Here is a 19,824-nt window from a genome sequence, read left to right as displayed (position 1 = left end):
TACTCGTACTGCAATACATGCTACCGTGTGACTGTACTTGTACTGTAATACATACTACTGTGTGACTGTACTTGTATTGTAATACATGCTACTGTTTGACTGTACTTGTACTGTAATACATACCACTGTGGACTGTACTTGTACTGTAATACATGCTACTGTGTGACTGTACTTGTACTGTAATACATGCTACTGTGTGACTGTACTTGTACTGTAATACATGCTACTGTGTGACTGTACTTGTACTGTAATACATACTACTGTGTTACTGTACTTGTACTGTAATATATACTACTGTGTGACTGTACGTCTACTCTAACATTCTGGACAATTACAACATACCGGTATTTGCAAATCACACCTTTATTCCACACAAAAAAGCATGAGGATGCAAATATATAACTATATATATATATAACCCCCACCATTACGAAGGATACTTAATTACATGCACGTCATCATTCTCTTTGGTTTGCTACATGGAGAAAAAGATTTAGAGTGGCGAGAGCCTCGCCCCGTCACGCCCATCTCTGCTGGTAGTTTTAAAACACAAGTAGACGTAGTGCTAGTAGCAAATACTCCCAAAGGCTGTGAGAAGCTGGAGCGGGTTCACCGCGGGGGGGCCCATCACCTGATTACAGAGGTACCTTTGGCATCAGGACATTGGACAGTGCAATTACCTTTATGTTGATGATAAAGAGAAGCATGCAAGTACTTGTACTCATGTACTCAGAGCAAAGAGCGTCCCTCATTATTCTGGAGTGAAATACGGGACGGGAATCACAAAGAGCAGAAACCAAGAACCGACTGGACCCGAGGTGGAACGTAGACGAGTCCAGTCGGTTCTTCAGCCGGACCGGACGGAGAACCCGCAGACCTCTCAGAACGAGAAGCATCTGGCGACGCCCACAAACGCCCCGCCCTGAGCTACTCGGGGGAGCAGCACCTGCCAGCAAACAGAACGCTCATGGAGGGGTTGTGCCGGATGAAGAAGAGGAAGGGGTGGTCGGCGATGAAGGCAGCGGCCGGCCGGGCACAGCGCAGCATCATGACAGCAGCAGCAGCCGCAGCGGCCTCGGTGCCCTCCTCGTTCACCTCCACAAACGACTTGTGGAGGACTTGTGACAGCACCAGGTCCTCGGCGGGAGACATGCCTGTCAGCAGGACAAGGAGAGGGCGGGTTTTAGATCCCACGACCAATCAGAGGCGTGGTGACTCCATTGATGCCGGCCTACCAGAGAAGTCAGCCAGCGCCACGTCGAAGGCGTTGACCACGCCCATGCTGACCAGCGCCTCCTTCAGGTCGTACATCTCCTGCATCTTGAACCGAGGCAGTCGGACCCGGACCTCCTGCTCACGCATCCCGTCAGGATGAGTCCACTGCGTGAAGAGGTCGTAGGTCAACGACCTCTCCAGCTGTGGGCGGTCAGGAACCAGACATGAGTTCATCCTGCTCCAAAGGGGGCTCCGGGTAGAACACGTGCACGCGGGTCCCACCTGCTCCAAACCGGTCGTACCGTCCATGATGTCATCGGGGAGGAAGACGAGCATGCTGAGCTCCCTCTGACTGTAAGGCAGCTCGAGGACCTGTCCAAGAGACGGCATGATGGACGGTTAGAGACAGTGGTGAGGACAGCCATGATGGACGGTTAGAGACAGTGGTGAGGACAGCATGATGGACGGTTAGAGACAGTGGTGAGGACAGCATGATGGACGCTTAGAGACAGTGGTGAGGACAGCCATGATGGACGGCTTAGAGACAGTGGTGAGGACAGCCATGCTGGACGGCTTAGAGACAGTGGTGAGGACAGCCATGCTGGACGGCTTAGAGACAGTGGTGAGGACAGCCATGATGGACGGCTTAGAGACAGTGGTGAGGACAGCCATGCTGGACGGCTTAGACAGTGGTGAGGACAGCCATGCTGGACGGCTTAGAGACAGTGGTGAGGACAGCCATGATGGACGGCTTAGAGACAGTGGTGAGGACAGCCATGATGGACGGCTTAGAGACAGTGGTGAGGACAGCCATGATGGACGGCTTAGAGACAGTGGTGAGGACAGCCATGATGGACGGCTTAGAGACAGTGTCTCTGAGGAAAAGACAGGAGGCGGAGCTAGAAGTGGAGGAGATGAAGATTCTGAGGTTTTCCTTGGGAGGGACCAGGTTGGACAGGATTAGAAATGAGACAATAAGAGGGACAGTGAAGGTTAGATCAGGGGGGGGCAAACTTTTTGACTCGCGGGCCACAATGGGTTCTAAAATTTGGCAGAGGGGCGGGGCCAGGAACAGATGGATGGAGTGTTTGTGTGAGCGAATAGAAATGAGCCATCACATGAAAGGATTTGACCTTTTACAGGTAGCATTACAGGGAAAAGGTCAAATGAATGAGCTTTAATTATAATACAATTTTATTTAATGATATAATTTGGACAAGTTTGGCGGGTCGGATTAAAAAGACCAACGGGCCGCATATGGCCCTCGGGCCTGGGTTTGCCCGTGCCTGGGTTAGACGTTTTGGAGACAAGGTCAGAGAGACCAGACATTGATGGTTTGGACATGTCCAGAGGAGAGACAGGGACTATATTGGTAGAAGGATGCTGAGGATGGAACTGCCAGGGAACAGGACTAGAGGACGACCCAGGAGAAGAGACATGGACGTAGTGAGGGAGGACATGAGAGTGGCTGGTGTTGTGGAGGACGATGCAAAGGACAGGGTGAAGTGGAGAAGGTTGGGTTGCTGTGGCAACCCCTCAGGGGACAAGCCCAAAATACAGTAGTACATGATGAGACGTCTCACTGTGGGACACGCCCCTTGAGAGTATGCTCAGAAAACCTTGCACCATTCAACCAGCCTGATTGGCTAACACTCAGGTCACTCAGGTCACTGAGGTCACTGAGGTCACTGAGGTCACTAAAGTAGCTTCTCTTTACAACATGCAGCTCGATTACCTGACAGTTGAACTCTGGGATGCAGAAAAATGGGAATTTACTGCTTTGGTACATCATCTTCACCGTCTTGGTCTCCGTCTGCAAAATCAGGCATTACACAGCGCAGTAACAAGCGGATCATTAGTACACAGGAAATATCTACCCCTCGCTGTATTGGTACACAGGAAATATCTACCCCTCGCTGTATTAGTACACAGTAAATATCTACCCCTCGCTGTGTTAGTACACAGTAAATATCTACCCCTAGCTGTGTTAGTACACAGTAAATATCTACCCCTAGCTGTATTAGTACACAGTAAATATCTACCCCTCGCTGTATTGGTACACAGGAAATATCTACCCCTCGCTGTATTGGTACACAGGAAATATCTACCCCTCGCTGTATTGGTACACAGTAAATATCTACCCCTCGCTGTGTTAGTACACAGTAAATATCTACCCCTAGCTGTGTTAGTACACAGTAAATATCTACCCCTAGCTGTATTAGTACACAGTAAATATCTACCCCTCGCTGTATTGGTACACAGGAAATATCTACCCCTCGCTGTATTGGTACACAGGAAATATCTACCCCTCGCTGTATTGGTACACAGTAAATATCTACCCCTCGCTGTATTGGTACACAGGAAATATCTACCCCTCGCTGTATTAGTACACAGTAAATATCTACCCCTCGCTGTGTTAGTACACAGTAAATATCTACCCCTAGCTGTATTAGTACACAGTAAATATCTACCCCTCGCTGTATTGGTACACAGGAAATATCTACCCCTCGCTGTATTGGTACACAGGAAATATCTACCCCTCGCTGTGTTGGTACACAGGAAATATCTACCCCTCGCTGTATTAGTACACAGGAAATATCTACCCCTCGCTGTGTTAGTACACAATAAATATCTACCCCTCGCTGTGTTAGTACACAGGAAATATCTACCCCTCGCTGTATTAGTACACAGGAAATATCTACCCCTCGCTGTGTTAGTACACAATAAATATCTACCCCTAGCCGTATTAGTACACAGTAAATATCTACCCCTCGCCGTATTAGCACACAGTAAATATCTACCCCTAGCCGTATTAGCACACAGTAAATATCTACCCCTCGCTGTATTAGCACACAGTAAATATCTACCCCTCGCTGTATTAGCACACAGGAAATATCTACCCCTCGCTGTATTAGTACACAGGAAATATCTACCCCTCGCTGTATTAGTACACAGGAAATATCTACCCCTCGCTGTATTAGTACACAGGAAATATCTACCCCTCGCTGTATTAGTACACAGGAAATATCTACCCCTCGCTGTATTAGTACACAGGAAATATCTACCCCTCGCTGTATTAGTACACAGGAAATATCTACCCCTCGCTGTATTAGTACACAGGAAATATCTACCCCTCGCTGTATTAGTACACAGGAAATATCTACCCCTCGCTGTATTAGTACACAGTAAATATCTACCCCTCGCTGTATTAGTACACAGTAAATATCTACCCCTCGCTGTATTAGTACACAGTAAATATCTACCCCTCGCTTTATTAGTACACAGTAAATATCTACCCCTCGCCGTATTAGTACACAGTAAATATCTACCCCTCGCCGTATTAGCACACAGTAAATATCTACCCCTAGCCGTATTAGCACACAGTAAATATCTACCCCTAGCCGTATTAGTACACAGTAAATATCTACCCCTCGCTGTATTAGCACACAGTAAATATCTACCCCTCGCTGTATTAGTACACAGGAAATATCTACCCCTCGCTGTATTAGTACACAGGAAATATCTACCCCTCGCTGTATTAGTACACAGTAAATATCTACCCCTCGCTGTATTAGTACACAGTAAATATCTACCCCTCGCTGTATTAGTACACAGTAAATATCTACCCCTCGCTGTATTAGTACACAGTAAATATCTACCCCTCGCTTTATTAGTACACAGTAAATATCTACCCCTCGCTGTATTAGTACACAGTAAATATCTACCCCTCGCTGTATTAGTACACAGTAAATATCTACCCCTAGCTGTATTAGTACACAGTAAATATCTACCCCTAGCTGTATTAGTACACAGTAAATATCTACCCCTAGCTGTATTAGTACACAGGAAATATCTACCCCTAGCTGTATGAGTACACAGGAAATATCTACCCCTAGCTGTATGAGTACACAGGAAATATCTACCCCTCGCTGTATTAGTACACAGTAAATATCTACCCCTCGCTGTATTAGTACACAGGAAATATCTACCCCTCGCTGTATTAGTACACAGGAAATATCTACCGCTCGCTGTATTAGTACACAGGAAATATCTACCCCTCGCTGTATTAGTACACAGGAAATATCTACCCCTCGCTTTATTAGTACACAGGAAATATCTACCCCTAGCTGTATTAGTACACAGTAAATATCTACCCCTAGCTGTATTAGTACACAGTAAATATCTACCCCTAGCTGTATTAGTACACAGTAAATATCTACCCCTCGCTGTATTAGCACACAGTAAATATCTACCCCCAGTTGTATTAGCACACAGTAAATATCTACCCCTAGCTGTATTAATACACAGTAAATATCTACCCCTAGCTGTATGAGTACACAGTAAATATCTACCCCTAGCTGTATGAGTACACAGTAAATATCTACCCCTAGCTGTATGAGTACGCAGTAAATATCTACCCCTAGCTGTATTAGTACACAGTAAATATCTACCCCTAGCTGTATTAGTACACAGTAAATATCTACACCTAGCTGTATTAGTACACAGTAAATATCTACCCCTAGCTGTATTAGTACACAGGAAATATCTACCCCTAGCTGTATGAGTACACAGGAAATATCTACCCCTAGCTGTATGAGTACACAGGAAATATCTACCCCTAGCTGTATGAGTACACAGGAAATATCTACCCCTCGCTGTATTAGTACACAGTAAATATCTACCCCTCGCTGTATTAGTACACAGGAAATATCTACCCCTCGCTGTATTAGTACACAGGAAATATCTACCGCTCGCTGTATTAGTACACAGGAAATATCTACCCCTCGCTGTATTAGTACACAGGAAATATCTACCCCTCGCTTTATTAGTACACAGGAAATATCTACCCCTAGCTGTATTAGTACACAGGAAATATCTACCCCTAGCTGTATTAGTACACAGTAAATATCTACCCCTAGCTGTATTAGTACACAGTAAATATCTACCCCTAGCTGTATTAGTACACAGTAAATATCTACCCCTCGCTGTATTAGCACACAGTAAATATCTACCCCCAGTTGTATTAGCACACAGTAAATATCTACCCCTAGCTGTATTAATACACAGTAAATATCTACCCCTAGCTGTATGAGTACACAGTAAATATCTACCCCTAGCTGTATGAGTACACAGTAAATATCTACCCCTAGCTGTATGAGTACGCAGTAAATATCTACCCCTAGCTGTATTAGTACACAGTAAATATCTACCCCTAGCTGTATTAGTACGCAGTAAATATCTACCCCTAGCTGTATTAGTACACAGTAAATATCTACCCCTAGCTGTATTAGTACACAGTACATATCTACCGCTAGCTGTATTAGTACACAGTAAATATCTACCCCTAGCTGTATTAGTACACAGTAAATATCTACCCCTCGCTGTATTAGCACACAGTAAATATCTACCCCTAGCTGTATTAGTACACAGTAAATATCTACCCCTAGCTGTATTAGTACACAGTAAATATCTACCCCTAGCTGTATTAGTACACAGTAAATATCTACCCCTAGCTGTATTAGTACACAGTAAATATCTACCCCTCGCTGTATTAGCACACAGTAAATATCTACCCCCAGTTGTATTAGCACACAGTAAATATCTACCCCTAGCTGTATTAATACACAGTAAATATCTACCCCTAGCTGTATGAGTACACAGTAAATATCTACCCCTAGCTGTATGAGTACACAGTAAATATCTACCCCTCGCTGTATTAGCACACAGTAAATATCTACCCCCAGTTGTATTAGCACACAGTAAATATCTACCCCTAGCTGTATTAATACACAGTAAATATCTAGCCCTAGCTGTATGAGTACACAGTAAATATCTACCCCTAGCTGTATGAGTACACAGTAAATATCTACCCCTAGCTGTATGAGTACGCAGTAAATATCTACCCCTAGCTGTATTAGTACACAGTAAATATCTACCCCTAGCTGTATTAGTACACAGTAAATATCTACACCTAGCTGTATTAGTACACAGTAAATATCTACCCCTAGCTGTATTAGTACACAGGAAATATCTACCCCTAGCTGTATGAGTACACAGGAAATATCTACCCCTAGCTGTATGAGTACACAGGAAATATCTACCCCTAGCTGTATGAGTACACAGGAAATATCTACCCCTCGCTGTATTAGTACACAGTAAATATCTACCCCTCGCTGTATTAGTACACAGGAAATATCTACCCCTCGCTGTATTAGTACACAGGAAATATCTACCGCTCGCTGTATTAGTACACAGGAAATATCTACCCCTCGCTGTATTAGTACACAGGAAATATCTACCCCTCGCTTTATTAGTACACAGGAAATATCTACCCCTAGCTGTATTAGTACACAGTAAATATCTACCCCTAGCTGTATTAGTACACAGTAAACATCTACCCCTAGCTGTATTAGTACACAGTAAATATCTACCCCTCGCTGTATTAGCACACAGTAAATATCTACCCCCAGTTGTATTAGCACACAGTAAATATCTACCCCTAGCTGTATTAATACACAGTAAATATCTACCCCTAGCTGTATGAGTACACAGTAAATATCTACCCCTAGCTGTATGAGTACACAGTAAATATCTACCCCCAGCTGTATGAGTACGCAGTAAATATCTACCCCTAGCTGTATTAGTACACAGTAAATATCTACCCCTAGCTGTATTAGTACGCAGTAAATATCTACCCCTAGCTGTATTAGTACACAGTAAATATCTACCCCTAGCTGTATTAGTACACAGTACATATCTACCGCTAGCTGTATTAGTACACAGTAAATATCTACCCCTAGCTGTATTAGTACACAGTAAATATCTACCCCTCGCTGTATTAGCACACAGTAAATATCTACCCCTAGCTGTATTAGTACACAGTAAATATCTACCCCTAGCTGTATTAGTACACAGTAAATATCTACCCCTAGCTGTATTAGTACACAGTAAATATCTACCCCTAGCTGTATTAGTACACAGTAAATATCTACCCCTAGCTGTATTAGTACACAGTAAATATCTACCCCTCGCTGTATTAGCACACAGTAAATATCTACCCCTAGCTGTATTAGCACACAGTAAATATCTACCCCTAGCTGTATTAATACACAGTAAATATCTACCCCTAGCTGTATTAGTACACAGTAAATATCTACCCCTAGCTGTATGAGTACACTGGAAATATCTACCCCTAGCTGTATTAGTACACAGTAAATATCTACCCCTAGCTGTATTAGCACACAGTAAATATCTACCCCTAGCTGTATTAGTACACAGTAAATATCTACCCCTCGCTGTATTAGTACACAGTAAATACCTACCCCTAGCTGTATTAGCACACAGTAAATATCTACCCCTAGCTGTATTAGCACACAGTAAATATCTACCCCTAGCTGTATTAGCACACAGTAAATATCTACCCCTAGCTGTATTAGTACACAGTAAATATCTACCCCTAGCTGTATTAGTACACAGTAAATATCTACCCCTAGCTGTATTAGTACACAGTAAATATCTACCCCTAGCTGTATTAGCACACAGTAATGCAAGCAGCTGGGCTGAATAGATGAAAGCACCCGGCTGGCTTTAGATCTTTTTGATGTCTTTGATGCCGCGCTAACAAAGCTTCGCTCGTCGGCTGCCTTTACAGGGACATTTCTTTCATCCGATCACAGTTTGGATTAAATTGCGCAGCAAGGACGGCACCCGATGGGATCATCAATCGGTACAGACCACACCCCTCTGTATTGGAATCACATCTTGATTGGGTGTGAGCATGCAGCCAATAGCAACCACTTCCTGTCCGTGTCCTCCTGAGCAGCCTCACCTTGTTCACTCTGAATGGAGCGTCGCACGTTGCAGCCTCTTTGAACATCCTGCTCCAGCTGCCTTTGAAGTAGACGGCGTTGACCAGCACCAGCCGGCTCGCGCCGTCCACCACACCTTGGGCCAGCAGGTCCGGGATCTTACCTGGGGGACGGGAGCACGCATTGAGCACTTTGGATTCTTCTCCTGCGTGTCCAGGCCAGTGATTGAACTCGAGCCGGTCGGATGAAGGACCTCCACTGATATACGTGTGAGTACTGTGCGTATCCTACCGTGTGTCTGCCTCTCAACCCATCGGTTTATGTTGAGCCTCGCTTCCTCTGAGCCGCCAATGAAGTCCACAGACTCCAGATCTGCCTTGAACATTTCCTTGGTGACCTCCAGAAACGTCTGGAAAATTAAGAGTATTTCACCAATTCTGATCACACTCACACACGCACACACACACGCACACACACACACACACACACACACACACACACACACACACACACACACACACACCGGGGTGAACCCGTAGGTCTCCTCCCCGTACAGCCGGTTGGCAGCACTCAGGGTGCACGGCGCCTTGATCTCGCTCAGCTCAGTCAGCAGGCGTGAGAAGCGGACGTGGGCGTCGTCCTGCAGCTGCAGCATCCTCAGGCACTGTGGACGAGGGGGCGGAGACAAACTACGTTGGAAATGATGCTTGCCATTGGTCTAAACATTTGGATTCAATTGGTCCAGAATGACGAATAATGAATTAGCAAGGTTGTAAACGTTCACCCGAGCTTGAGACATTTATTCTCAAGCTGCGTCATGAGATGAGACGCCCTTGAGAACCACAACATGCCGCCATCACCGACTTTAAAGAGCGTTAAGCAGAAGCCACGCCTCCACCATCGTGGCGCTCATGTTTGTGTTCTGACGCTGAAGGGGCACCGACTTCCCTCTCTGTGCCTCCAAGCATCTGGTCACAAGGTGGCGCCACAGTTACTAAGAAAGGCCCACAGCTGAACGATTATTCGTGTCCTGTTGGCATGGTTACCACCTTCAGCAGGTTCTGCTGCAGTCTACCTGGACCTGATGGACCTGCATCCGTCTTTGCACCATCGCCTCGGTGCAGCAGAGGACCTGAGCCTGAACAGGAAGTTAGGACAGTTCTCACCTGGGCAGGTGGCGCTCTCCTCAGATCAGATTACATTTCATAAATCAACCACTCAACACCTGGTGAAATCACATCAGCTGGTTTCCTCCAGCCAGAACGATGCGCTAAAGAGTAACGCCCCCCTCCCTGCATAAGAGGGGGCCGGACGGCAACGACCTCCGGACGGCGGCGACCTCTGACAGCAGCGACCTCTGACAGCAGTGACCTCTGGATAGGTCGTTAAGATTTCTTTTCCTGAAACTCGGAGTCTGACTTTTGAGGAGACACAAACTGGAGCAGAGCGAGAACACGAGAACACGAAAACACGAAAACACGAGAACAGGAAAACACAAGAACACGAGAACACGAAAACACGAAAACACGAAAACACGAGAACACGAAAACACGAAAACACGAAAACACGAAAACACGAAAACACGAGAACACGAGAACACGAGAACGCGAAAACGCGAAAACACGAAAACACGAAAACACGAAAACACGAGAACACGAAAACACGAAAACACGAAAACACGAAAACACGAAAACACGAAAACACGAGAACACGAGAACACGAGAACGCGAAAACGCGAAAACACGAAAACACGAAAACACGAAAACACGAAAACACGAGAACACGAGAACACGAAAACACGAGAACACGAGAACACGAGAACACGAGAACACGCCGCTCGACACCGGCCTCTGCTCGGAGGGTCAGGAGGGTCAGGAGAGTCAGGAGGCTCCGGGCATCAAGCCGTCGGTTGGGTGCGTCCTCGTAGCGTCTCCACAGATTGAAACGGGGTCACAGTTCATCCTTGAAAGCTCAGATTTGACCTCCAGAGGAAAACTAAAGTCTGGCTTTATGGAATCTGATCGTGTTGCTGATAACTCAAACCATTGATGATCAAAGGAGGTCTCCATGATCAGTGAGATGTAGGCACCGTTAACCAAGGTCACCAAAGGTCGATCCGAGTCAACTGAAAATGGAAATGGTTCTACCGGAACTCTGATTGGTTGCTACCGAAGCAGGCACGTTTGGAGCGAGCTCGGCTCACGCCGGCTGACCCTCATCAAACGCCCCCGAGCGTTTGATCTCGGCTAACGCCGGCTGACCCTCATCAAACGCCCCCGAGCGTTTGATCTCGGCTAACGCCGGCTGACCCTCATCAAACGCCCCCGAGCGTTTGATCTCGGCGCTCGCCGCTTCATCAACGTCTGGAAATGGAGGTCCGTCTGTTGCTAAGACGACAACGCTCCTCATCACGGAACGAAGCTCGCTAGCAGAACGTAGCGGTCGGTGTCTGCACCAATCACCTGTAAGAACACGACATCACATGACTGGAGCCTCCTCGGGAACGTGAAGCCCCGCCTGCCTCGCCTGCTCACGTCACGTGGGAGCGTCTTTAGCTTTAGCTTTAGCAAACAAGGAGGAAACGCCACGGCGGCTCACTCCCAACTATTTGTGCTGCTCGAGCCGGAGAGCAACTTCAGCGACCATTCAGTGCGTGTGAAAAGAGGCGGGGCCAGACCTTTATGACCCGGTAACAAGTCATTACAGAACAAACCTTTGTCCTCTTTGCTGACACAGAGAAAGGAGATGTGAGTCATGGTGAACGAGTCCCCCAGTCCCCAGTCCCCCCGTCCCCAGTCCCCAGTCCCCCCGTCCCCAGTCCCCCGTCCCCCGTCCCCAGTCCCCAGTCCCCCAGTCCCCCAGTCCCCAGTCCCCCAGTCCCCCAGTCCCCAGTCCCCCAGTCCCCAGTCCCCAGTCCCCCGTCCCCCAGTCCCCCAGTCCCCCAGTCCCCCAGTCCCCCAGTCCCCCAGTCCCCAGTCCCCTTGCCTGACCGTTCTCAGGGGTATCTGAGACCACCCACGTGGTGCTGGATTAGCTTTATGCCTTTTTAATCACATTTTTAATAACATCCTTTGTAAAAAGTGCACAAAGGCCAAAGCCAAACACAAGAGTTCCGTTTCCCAACGTGTGCGTCTTTGTCGTACCTCTGCCATTTGTGTTGCCGTGTCGCCCCTGGCGCCCAGCAGCACCATGGCGAGGGCCGAGGAGACGCTCAGAGGAGAGAAGAAGACGTTCTTGCTGCCGTCGCCGCCGCCCAGCCTTCTGAACAGAGCCAGGCTGAAGGTGGTGTTGGCCTTGGACAGCGGGGACGGGGACGGGGACGGGGACGGGGACGGGGACGCCATGGTCTCTGCAGAGACATCGGACCAGACGGCTGACTAACAACGCAATCCGTTGATGCACGTTGTGAGACAACGGGTTCACCCAAGCCCGTGAGCACGGGCTCCTTCCATTAGAACCATTTTAATGGGCTGACACGGGAGAGTGAAATATTACATGTTCAGCTTTTCAACGAGGACTGGCCATTACGCCGAAATGTACGCACAATACTGACGTACTTTTACTTCATGGCTCGGTAATAGAACGCCAATGAATAGGTTTTAACAACTGGAACTACTACTACTACTGCTACTACTACTACTACTGCTACTACTACTACTACCACTACTGGACCTTTAGCCTGCAGCTACTACTACTACTGCTACTACCACTACTACTACTGGACCTTTAGCCTGCAGCTACTACTACTACTACTACTGCTACTACCACTACTACTACTGGACCTTTAGCCTGCAGCTCGTCAGGGGAAAGTGATTTTAAACAACGCGTTTACAGAGTAGCACAAACTAATGCTAACTAGCGCTTAACTAGCGCTTAACTAGCGACCAACGACACTTATCTACTTACCGCCGTTAACTTCTCGGGTTGATCCGGAGTCTCAGGCACTAGAAGTTTTTATTTCCGCGTTGACACGCCCATGGACGCTTCTTCCGGTTTGTCATATTTCCTTCTACGGAAGCCGAACTGAGAATTGCTTTCACGCGTTTTCCGGACATGATGCTATTTATAGTAATAATGCTGTAATAAATAGGAACGTGGCCTATTTTAAGCAGCTTTAGTTTCTAATTAACATCTACCGAGTCACAATATATTCCCGAGCAGATTTTTAAATATTGTAATTAGTATTTTGTTTTGTGATTAGACACATGCCAGATGACAGACGCGTGTGGTTTGACTAATGAGGTGATATTGGATGACTTTAAAGGTGAACTTGTACTCATGTACCCCAGACCACAAGTAAAACGTTCTCCATTGTACACATTACTGCAACTTTGCTGCATTTGTTTACATCCTGTTGTTATTTAGTCATTAGTAGAGTTGTTTTCAGTCTTATAGCATAAATAATTATAGCATGTAATCAATAATAATAATTATGAAATTACAATTAAAATGAATTTTGAATCATGTTACTTTTAATAAAGGTGGGCAGGTTTTCGTTTATGTTCCGATGTGTGCCTTAAGCCGTGGGCCTTCTCACGATTTTATTCTGTTCGCATAATGACAATAAAGTATCTTGAATCTTGAATCTTGAATCTTGAATCTTGAATCTAAACCTAACTTAAAGCTGAGCTCCAGGAATAATAACAGCTGAGTGAGGGTGCAGCAACTGACCCTGGAACCCCCGGAGAACAGATTGTAGAGCAGCAGACACCCCAACTCATTCAGTCACTGGGGTCTCAATTTCGCCGATCATCTTCCCTGGGAGGAAAAGGCCCTAAAATGCTGCCATACCAGGGAGATGAAGGCATTGAACATTCCTTAAGAGAGAATTGACTTGTGAGTGCATCCGGTGGCCACAGTAGGCGTGCGCAGTACAGCTTGCTCCGCTTCTCGACGGTAAGGCACGAGCTGTCTGTGTGATTGCTGACACAACGGTAAACTGTGCTGTTCTTGAAACGTTTTTGACAAGTAAAGATACATCTGAAATGAGGATCTGTCCCACCACAGTTAAAATAGGAAACCTTCCAAGAGCTGCAGATGCATCATCTGTATGAGAAATAGATGCTTCAAAAAAAAAAAAAAAAGAAGCAGCAAATCGGAAATGCAATCATTATGGAGCCATTTAGAAGAATTCTCAATCCTGCCTGTTGCACCGGAATAAAAGTACACAATCAAAACCCAAGCTTTATAGATGGAGAACCGTTTCTTTCTGCTTCTTCCATAGCTGACAGCTGCACGAAGGAAAGACCTGCGATGCTGTAACGTCCTATCTCTGATGAGCCTTCCTCTCACCCACCGGGGCTGTAACGTCCTATCTCTGATGAGCCTTCCTCTCCCCCACCGGGGCTGTAACGTCCTATCTCTGATGAGCCTTCCCCTCCCCCACCGGGGCTGTAACGTCCTATCTCTGATGAGCCTTCCTCTCACCCACCGGGGCTGTAACGTCCTATCTCTGATGAGCCTTCCTCTCCCCCACCGGGGCTGTAACGTCCTATCTCTGATGAGCCTTCCTCTCCCCCACCGGGGCTGTAACGTCCTATCTCTGATGAGCCTTCCCCTCCCCCACCGGGGCTGTAACGTCCTATCTCTGATGAGCCTTCCCCTCCCCCACCGGGGCTGTAACGTCCTATCTCTGATGAGCCTTCCCCTCCCCCACCGGGGCTGTAACGTCCTATCTCTGATGAGCCTTCCTCTCACCCACCGGGGCTGTAACGTCCTATCTCTGATGAGCCTTCCTCTCCCCCACCGGGGCTGTAACGTCCTATCTCTGATGAGCCTTCCTCTCACCCACCGGGGCTGTAACGTCCTATCTCTGATGAGCCTTCCTCTCCCCCACCGGGGCTGTAACGTCCTATCTCTGATGAGCCTTCCCCTCCCCCACCGGGGCTGTAACGTCCTATCTCTGATGAGCCTTCCTCTCACCCACCGGGGCTGTAACGTCCTATCTCTGATGAGCCTTCCTCTCCCCCACCGGGGCTGTAACGTCCTATCTCTGATGAGCCTTCCCCTCCCCCACCGGGGCTGTAACGTCCTATCTCTGATGAGCCTTCCTCTCACCCACCGGGGCTGTAACGTCCTATCTCTGATGAGCCTTCCTCTCCCCCACCGGGGCTGTAACGTCCTATCTCTGATGAGCCTTCCCCTCCCCCACCGGGGCTGTAACGTCCTATCTCTGATGAGCCTTGCCCTCCCCCACCGGGGCTGTAACGTCCTATCTCTGATGAGCCTTCCTCTCACCCACTCCCGACACACGTTCTAGACGGCATCCAGGACAGAGCTGGACTTCTTCATGAGTTTGTCCAGCCTCTTCCTTTCAGATGCTGTGACACAACAGAGTCATAGAAGGTCTTAGAAGCCCCCTGTCCCCTCAGCAGATAGAGTATGTTGTGTGCAGTGGTGCTATGACTCCAGTATAGTTTGTTGTTCAGATGAACACTCAGGTACTTATGCGATGTCACAATCTCTCTGTCCTTTCCTCGGATGTTCACTGGTGAAGGAGAAACGTGAGGGCGCCTACGGAAATGCACAACCAAAAAAGTCCAATGTGAATTACAGTGGATGAACAAAATGAAAGATTCCAATGTAAGGACAACCAGGCGGTGCATGTCCCTGCAGGCATATATTTTTGAGAGTAGAGACTCTGAATGTTGGCAAAAGGAGACCAGAAGGAAAGGAAGCAAGGCCAGAAGCTGAGGAGCAGGATTCAAGTTGTTTATAACGGAGGAGAGGAAAGAGGAATGGAGGAGGAGTTATCTTGAAGGAGGAGTTGCTGCAGAGTGTTCTAGAGGAGAAGGAGAAGTTCTTACACTCCACAGGTAGGAGGTGAGTTAGAGGAGAAGGAGAAGTTCTTACGCTCCACAGGTAGGAGGTGAGTTAGAGGAGAAGGAGAAGTTCTTACGCTCCACAGGTAGGAGGTGAGTTAGTGGAGTGACTTAGATGAAGTGGTTCAGAACATCTCTAGCAGTGAGAGAGTCCTGATTGGAGCAGACCTCAATGGGCGTGTTGGTGAAGGAAATAGAGGAGATGAAGAAGTGATGGACAAGTTTGGTATTCAGGACAGGAACCTAGAAGGACAGACGGTGGTGGACTTTACCAAAAGGAGGGACATGGCAGTCGTTAACACTTATTTCCAGAAGAGACTAGAACATAGAGTGACCTACAAGAGTGGAGGGAGGAGCACCAGGTGGACGACATCTAGTGTAGACGGAGCAGTTTAAAGGTGACTGTAAGGTCGTGGTAGGAGAGAGTGTAGCCAGCCAGCATAGGCTGGTGGTGAGGAAGAGGAAGAGGATGAAGGCAGAGCAGAAAACAAAGTGGTGGAGGCTGGAGAACGAAGAGTGTTGTGTGTTTTTCAGGGAAGAGGTGAGACAGACTCTGGGTGGACAAGAGAGGCTTCCAGAAGACTGGAATACAACAGCTCAGGTGATCAGGGAGACAGGTAGGAGAGGACTGGGTGTGTCTTCTGGAAGGAAAGGAGACAAGGAGACCTGGTGGTGAGTCGGCCTACAGGAGGGAGGTGGACCGGCTGGTGTCCTGGTGTAGCAGCAACAACCTGGAGCTGAACAGCCAGAAAACAGTGGAGATGATCGTGGACTTCAGGAAAGTCACAGCCCCACCGCCCCCCCTCGCCCTCACAGACTCCCCTACCCCCATCTCCATCGTGGACTCTTTCCGCTTCCTGGGCACCACCATCACCCGGGACCTCAAGTGGGAGCCGACCATCAGCTCCCTCAACAAGAAGGCTCAGCAGAGGATGTACTTCCTGCAGCAGCTGAGGAAACTCAAGCTGCTACCCAGATGTTGGTGCAGTTCTACACCTCCATCGTGGAGTCCGTCCTCACCTCCTCCATCACCGTGTGGTACGCTGGCGCCACCACCAGGAACAGACACAGACTGCAGCGCATTGTATGTGCTGCGGAGAAGGTGATCGGCTGCAAGCTGCCGTCCCTCCAGGACCTGCATATCTCCAGGACTCGGAGGCGTGCAGGTCGGATCACAGCCGACCCTTCTCACCCTGGACACGGACTCTTTGACCCTCTCCCCTCAGGCAGGAGGCTACGGTCCATCCGGACCAGAACCTCCCGCCACAAGAACAGCTTCTTCCCCTCGACTGTAAGACTCATGAACAATCAATAATTCTGTCTCTTGAACATTCATAACTGATAACTTGCACTGTTCTATTTGCACTGCGTGATTACACTAGTTTACTGCTGCTAATACACATCTGTGTATCCACTCCTGCTGCTGCTGATGTGTCTGTACTTGTATGTTTTTTGTATTTTGTCATTACTGTTACATGTAGCACGACTTCACCGAGAAACATTCCTAGTCTGAACCCTCACTGACAATAAACACCTTCTGATTCTGATTCTGATTCTGAACCAGGAAGTGCAGGAGTGTAGACAGGAAAGGAGGTTAGCTAAGAAGAAGTGGGACATTTAGAGGACAGATGAGAGGAAACAGGAGAACAGGGAGATGAGATGCAAGGCAAAGGTAGAGGTCAAAGGTGAAACAGAGGGCATATGATGACCTGTATGAAGGTTAGATAGTAAAGAGGGAGAGAATGATCTGAACAGGCTGGAAGGACAGAGAGACAGAGACAGGAAGGATGTTCAGCATGTTAGAGTGATGAAGAGTAGAGACAGGAAGGATGTTCAGCATGTTAGAGTGATGAAGAGTAGAGACAGGAAGGATGTTCAGCATGTTAGTGATGAAGAGTAGAGACAGGAAGGATGTTCAGCATGTTAGAGTGATGAAGAGTAGAGACAGGAAGGATGTTCAGCATGTTAGTGATGAAGAGTAGAGACAGGAAGGATGTTCAGCATGTTAGTGATGAAGAGTAGAGACAGGAAGGATGTTCAGCATGTTAGTGATGAAGAGTAGAGACAGGAAGGATGTTCAGCATGTTAGAGTGATGAAGAGTAGAGACAGGAAGGATGTTCAGCATGTTAGTGATGAAGAGTAGAGACAGGAAGGATGTTCAGCATGTTAGAGTGATGAAGAGTAGAGACAGGAAGGATGTTCAGCATGTTAGAGTGATGAAGAGTAGAGACAGGAAGGATGTTCAGCATGTTAGAGTGATGAAGAGTAGAGACAGGAAGGATGTTCAGCATGTTAGAGTGATGAAGAGTAGAGACAGGAAGGATGTTCAGCATGTTAGTGATGAAGAGTAGAGACAGGAAGGATGTTCAGCATGTTAGAGTGATGAAGAGTAGAGACAGGAAGGATGTTCAGCATGTTAGAGTGATGAAGAGGAGAGACAGGAAGGATGTTCAGCATGTTAGTGATGAAGAGTAGAGACAGGAAGGATGTTCAGCATGTTAGAGTGATGAAGAGTAGAGACAGGAAGGATGTTCAGCATGTTACAGTGATGAAGAGGAGAGACAGGAAGGATGTTCAGCATGTTAGAGTGATGAAGAGTAGAGACAGGAAGGATGTTCAGCATGTTAGAGTGATGAAGAGTAGAGACAGGAAGGATGTTCAGCATGTTAGAGTGATGAAGAGTAGAGACAGGAAGGATGTTCAGCATGTTAGAGTGATGAAGAGTAGAGACAGGAAGGATGTTCAGCATGTTAGAGTGATGAAGAGTAGAGACAGGAAGGATGTTCAGCATGTTAGTGATGAAGAGTAGAGACAGGAAGGATGTTCAGCATGTTAGAGTGATGAAGAGTAGAGACAGGAAGGATGTTCAGCATGTTAGAGTGATGAAGAGGAGAGACAGGAAGGATGTTCAGCATGTTAGTGATGAAGAGTAGAGACAGGAAGGATGTTCAGCATGTTAGAGTGATGAAGAGTAGAGACAGGAAGGATGTTCAGCATGTTACAGTGATGAAGAGGAGAGACAGGAAGGATGTTCAGCATGTTAGAGTGATAAAGAGTAGAGACAGGAAGGATGTTCAGCATGTTAGAGTGATGAAGAGTAGAGACAGGAAGGATGTTCAGCATGTTAGTGATGAAGAGTAGAGACAGGAAGGATGTTCAGCATGTTAGAGTGATGAAGAGTAGAGACAGGAAGGATGTTCAGCATGTTAGAGTGATGAAGAGTAGAGACAGGAAGGATGTTCAGCATGTTAGAGTGATGAAGAGTAGAGACAGGAAGGATGTTCAGCATGTTAGAGTGATGAAGAGTAGAGACAGGAAGGATGTTCAGCATGTTAGTGATGAAGAGTAGAGACAGGAAGGATGTTCAGCATGTTAGAGTGATGAAGAGTAGAGACAGGAAGGATGTTCAGCATGTTAGTGATGAAGAGTAGAGACAGGAAGGATGTTCAGCATGTTAGTGATGAAGAGTAGAGACAGGAAGGATGTTCAGCATGTTAGTGATGAAGAGTAGAGACAGGAAGGATGTTCAGCATGTTAGAGTGATGAAGAGTAGAGACAGGAAGGATGTTCAGCATGTTAGTGATGAAGAGTAGAGACAGGAAGGATGTTCAGCATGTTAGAGTGATGAAGAGTAGAGACAGGAAGGATGTTCAGCATGTTAGAGTGATGAAGAGTAGAGACAGGAAGGATGTTCAGCATGTTAGAGTGATGAAGAGTAGAGACAGGAAGGATGTTCAGCATGTTAGAGTGATGAAGAGTAGAGACAGGAAGGATGTTCAGCATGTTAGTGATGAAGAGTAGAGACAGGAAGGATGTTCAGCATGTTAGAGTGATGAAGAGTAGAGACAGGAAGGATGTTCAGCATGTTAGAGTGATGAAGAGGAGAGACAGGAAGGATGTTCAGCATGTTAGTGATGAAGAGTAGAGACAGGAAGGATGTTCAGCATGTTAGAGTGATGAAGAGTAGAGACAGGAAGGA

At 47.1% G+C, this 19,824-nt stretch overlaps 1 protein-coding gene across 2 annotated transcripts; it reads right to left on the bottom strand.

The window, feature by feature from the left end:
• Window positions 1–354: 354 nt before the first annotated feature.
• On the bottom strand, window positions 355–12,327 carry LOC137904151 (leukocyte elastase inhibitor-like). 2 transcript variants are annotated; one of them, XM_068748314.1, is made up of 8 exons: window positions 12,167–12,327; window positions 9,547–9,687; window positions 9,315–9,432; window positions 9,044–9,186; window positions 2,951–3,028; window positions 1,498–1,587; window positions 1,236–1,416; window positions 355–1,154 (listed from the first exon to the last, which is right to left on the bottom strand). In XM_068748314.1, exons 1-8 carry the CDS (start codon window positions 12,212–12,214, stop codon window positions 928–930), a joined length of 1,026 nt encoding a protein of 341 aa, XP_068604415.1. In that variant the 5' UTR covers window positions 12,215–12,327; the 3' UTR covers window positions 355–927. The 2 variants fall into 2 exon arrangements, with proteins under 2 accessions (XP_068604415.1, XP_068604414.1); XM_068748313.1 differs by having other exon boundaries at window positions 9,044–9,105; window positions 12,167–12,311.
• Window positions 12,328–19,824: the final 7,497 nt, after the last annotated feature.

Source organism: Brachionichthys hirsutus, chromosome 14, assembly GCF_040956055.1.
Source record: "Brachionichthys hirsutus isolate HB-005 chromosome 14, CSIRO-AGI_Bhir_v1, whole genome shotgun sequence".
Lineage (NCBI taxonomy): Eukaryota > Metazoa > Chordata > Actinopteri > Lophiiformes > Brachionichthyidae > Brachionichthys > Brachionichthys hirsutus.
Note: the sequence above shows the minus strand (reverse complement) of the source record. Positions and strands in the feature narration are given on the sequence as shown.